The following is a 3,639-nucleotide window of genomic DNA, read 5'->3' as shown; positions in this document are numbered from 1 at the left end:
CTCGTCATTATATTCTCTTCTCAGTTTGGCATCCTCTTCCAAGTAGAGGCTTCTCAAGTGAGCATCCTCTTCCTTATAGATTGTTCTCAAGCGCTCATCATCTTCATCAAAGCGGCTCTCCAATTCAGCTACCTATTCATGATACTAGGTTCTCAGTTCAGCCATCATACTGTCATATGTTCTTCTCAACTGAGCTTCCTCCTCCCTAAAAAAGCTTCTCAAATAGGCGTCCTCCTCCTCACAGAATCTTTCCAGCTGAGCGTGCTTCTCCTCGAGTGTTTTCAATCCTAGTCGAGCCTTCTCTTCTGTTTCTTCGCAACGCTCTATTATCTGCAGACGCCTGGATAATTGAAGAGCAGCTGGTCTAAATTCGTACCAGAAGTCCACAAAACAATTTACAAATCGGATAACAAAGAATAGAATAAATACAACGCATATTCGCTTCAAAACGTCAGTTGAAAATATAGTTTGATTTTTAGGAGTCATTTTTCACATCAATAGCATCTCTAGATCCTGGATACGAGCAAGCATGCATACGTGTTGCAACGAACAACGAAGGGAAGGACAAGGCCTTTTCTTGAGCATCCTTTTCCTTACAGAACCTTCTCAATCGAGCATATTCATCAAAAGAATCTTTTTTATTCAGCATTTTCATAGCTTTTCAATTCAGCTACCTCCGTCACTTTTTTTCCCCTTTCTCATAAAAAAATCATTTAAAAACAATACTAATCTCTGAATCGCAGGCACACAATTCTCTCCTCTCTCTCTTCTCTTCTCTTCTCTCTGTCTCTCCCTCCTCTTTCTGTGACACGCAAATACATGAAAACATCACCACCGAGGTAATTTCTGGACCACTTTGAAAGGGTTATGTTTTCGTTCCCGCGATGCCTTTAAAGGGTTGTCTCCAAAATACCGTAATTTTGTTTTTTACACACACACACACACACACACACACACACACACACACACACACACATACACACACACACACACACACGCACACACACACACAGACACATACACACACCCACACACACACACACATATATATTTTTTTCATTATATATATATACATATATATATATATATATATATATATATATATATATATATATATATATATATATATATATGTATATATATTTTATATATACATTATATATATATATATATATATATATATATATATATATATATATATATATATATATATATATATATATATATATATATATAATGAAGGGAGAGGGGAAAGAAGAGGGAGGAAAGGAAAGGAGGTTGTTCAGGTGCATACACGGGCGCGTGTGAGAGATTATCATAACAGGAATTGCAATCTGCTCCCTCGCTTATCCGCCCTATCCTGTTGGGTGCTTCTTCCATTTGTTCCACCCTGGCCGTCTCATAATCTTTGGCTCTCAAGAGCTCTCCATCCAATAGCGTCCACCCGCGCGGGTTGAGCAGGTTTCTCCTGCCCTGCAGGCTTCTCCTCAGCAGGCTTCTCCTGCTCCACAGGCTTCTCCTCAGGAGGATTCTCCTGCTCCGCAGGCTTCTCAGCAGGATTCTCCTGCTCCACAGGCTTCTCCTCAGGAGGATTCTCCTGCTCCGCAGGCTTCTCAGCAGGATTCTCCTGCTCCACAGGCTTCTCCTCAGCAGGATTCTCCTGCTCCGCAGTCTTCTCCTCAGCACACCCACACACACACACACATATATATATATCTCTGAATCGCAGGCACACAATTCTCTCCTCTCTCTCTCTTCTCTTGTCTTCTCTCTGTCTCTCCCTCTTCTCTTTACACACACACACACACACACACACGCACAGACATGCACACACCCACACACACACACACATATATATATATTTTTCATTTATATATATATATATATATATATATATATATATATATATATATATATATATATATATATATATATATATATATATATATATATAATGAAGGTGTTCAGGTGCATCGGGCGCGTGTGTGAGATTATCATAACAGGAATTGCAATCTGCCTCGCTTATCCGCCCTATTCTGTTGGGTGCTTCTTCCATTTGGCTCTCAAGAGCTCTCCATCCAATAGCGTCCACCCGCGCGGGTTGAGCAGGTTTCTCCTGCCCTGCAGGCTTCTCCTCAGCAGGCTTCTCCTGCTCCACAGGCTTCTCCTCAGGAGGATTCTCCTGCTCCGCAGGCTTCTCCTCAGGAGGATTCTCCTGCTCCGCAGGCTTCTCCTCAGGAGGATTCTCCTGCTCCGCAGGCTTCTCAGCAGGATTCTCCTGCTCTGCAGGATTCTCCTGCTCTGCAGGATTCTCCTGCTCCGCACGCTTCTCCTGCTCCGCACGCTTCTCCTGCTCCGCACGCTTCTCCTCAACAGGATTCTCCTGCTCCGCAGGCTTCTCCTTAGGAGGCTTCTCCTGCTCCGCAGGCTTCTCCTCAGGAGGATTCTCCTGCTCCGCAGGCTTCTCCTCAGGAGGATTCTCCTGCTCCGCAGGCTTCTCCTCAGGAGGATTCTCCTGCTCCGCAGGCTTCTCCTCAGGAGGATTCTCCTGCTCCGCAGGCTTCTCCTCAGCAGGATTCTCCTGCTCTGCAGGATTCTCCTGCTCCGCACGCTTCTCCTGCTCCGCACGCTTCTCCTCAACAGGATTCTCCTGCTCCGCAGGCTTCTCCTTAGGAGGCTTCTCCTGCTCCGCAGGATTCTCCTGCTCCGCAGGCTTCTCCTCAGGAGGATTCTCCTGCTCCGCAGGCTTCTCCTCAGGAGGATTCTCCTGCTCTGCAGGCTTCTCCTCAGGAGGATTCTCCTGCTCTGCAGGCTTCTCCTCAGGAGGATTCTCCTGCTCTGCAGGCTTCTCCTGCTCCGCAGGCTTCTCCTCAGGAGGCTTCTCCTCAGGAGGCTTCTCCTCAGGAGGCTTCTCCTGCTCCGCAGGCTTCTCCTGCTCCGCACGCTTCTCCTGCTCCGCAGGCTTCTCCTCAGGAGGATTCTCCTGCTCCGCAGGCTTCTCCTCAGGAGGATTCTCCTGCCCCACAGGATTCTCCTCAGCAGGATTCTCCTGCCCCACAGGATTCTCCTGCTCTGCAGGCTTCTCCTCAGGAGGATTCTCCTGCTCCGCAGGCTTCTCCTGCTCCGCAGGCTTCTCCTCAGCAGGATTCTCCTGCTTCACAGGCTTCTCCTCAGCAGGATTCTCCTGCTTCACAGGCTTCTCCTCAGGAGGATTCTCCTGCCCCGCAGGCTTATCCTGCGCCGCAGGCTTCTCTCAGCTGGCTTCTCCTGCTCCGCAGGCTTCTCTCAGCTGGCTTCTCCTGCTCCGCAGGCTTCTCTCAGCAGGATTCTTCTGCTCCCTCGTTCTAGCAATCATCAGTGTTGCCACTGCTTCAAGAATACTTGCTCTCTCAACCTTTGCCTCCCTGCCTGGACTCTATTCCAGTTTTTCCTCTTCTGCCTAACATGTCGTTTGCAGCCATTGTAGAGCCTCCTCAACTTAACAGCCCTTTCTTCCCCTTGGCGACACAGGCTCTCCATCAAATCCACAAACTCGAAGAGCTGAGTAGGACTGACTACAGCGTCTCTTTGTGCTTTCATTTGTTAGACAGCATTCTTGGCTTCCTTCTCCCTTTTCGTCTGCTCGACAAGTGTTTTGAC

General features: G+C 47.6%; 1 protein-coding gene across 1 annotated transcript; it reads right to left on the bottom strand.

Moving 5' to 3' along the window:
* Nucleotides 1-1,399: 1,399 nt before the first annotated feature.
* Nucleotides 1,400-3,579, bottom strand: LOC138865989 (fibrous sheath CABYR-binding protein-like). Its single transcript, XM_070137491.1, has 5 exons — nt 3,445-3,579; nt 2,558-2,713; nt 2,306-2,431; nt 2,018-2,182; nt 1,400-1,546 (listed from the first exon to the last, which is right to left on the bottom strand). The coding sequence occupies exons 1-5, from the start codon at nt 3,577-3,579 to the stop codon at nt 1,400-1,402; spliced, it is 729 nt and encodes a 242-aa protein (XP_069993592.1).
* Between the last annotated feature and the right edge of the window lie 60 nt (nt 3,580-3,639).

The sequence above is a fragment of the Penaeus vannamei genome, chromosome 23, assembly GCF_042767895.1.
Source record: "Penaeus vannamei isolate JL-2024 chromosome 23, ASM4276789v1, whole genome shotgun sequence".
Taxonomy (NCBI): Eukaryota; Metazoa; Arthropoda; class Malacostraca; order Decapoda; family Penaeidae; genus Penaeus; species Penaeus vannamei.
This window is presented reverse-complemented; position numbering and strand designations above follow the sequence as displayed.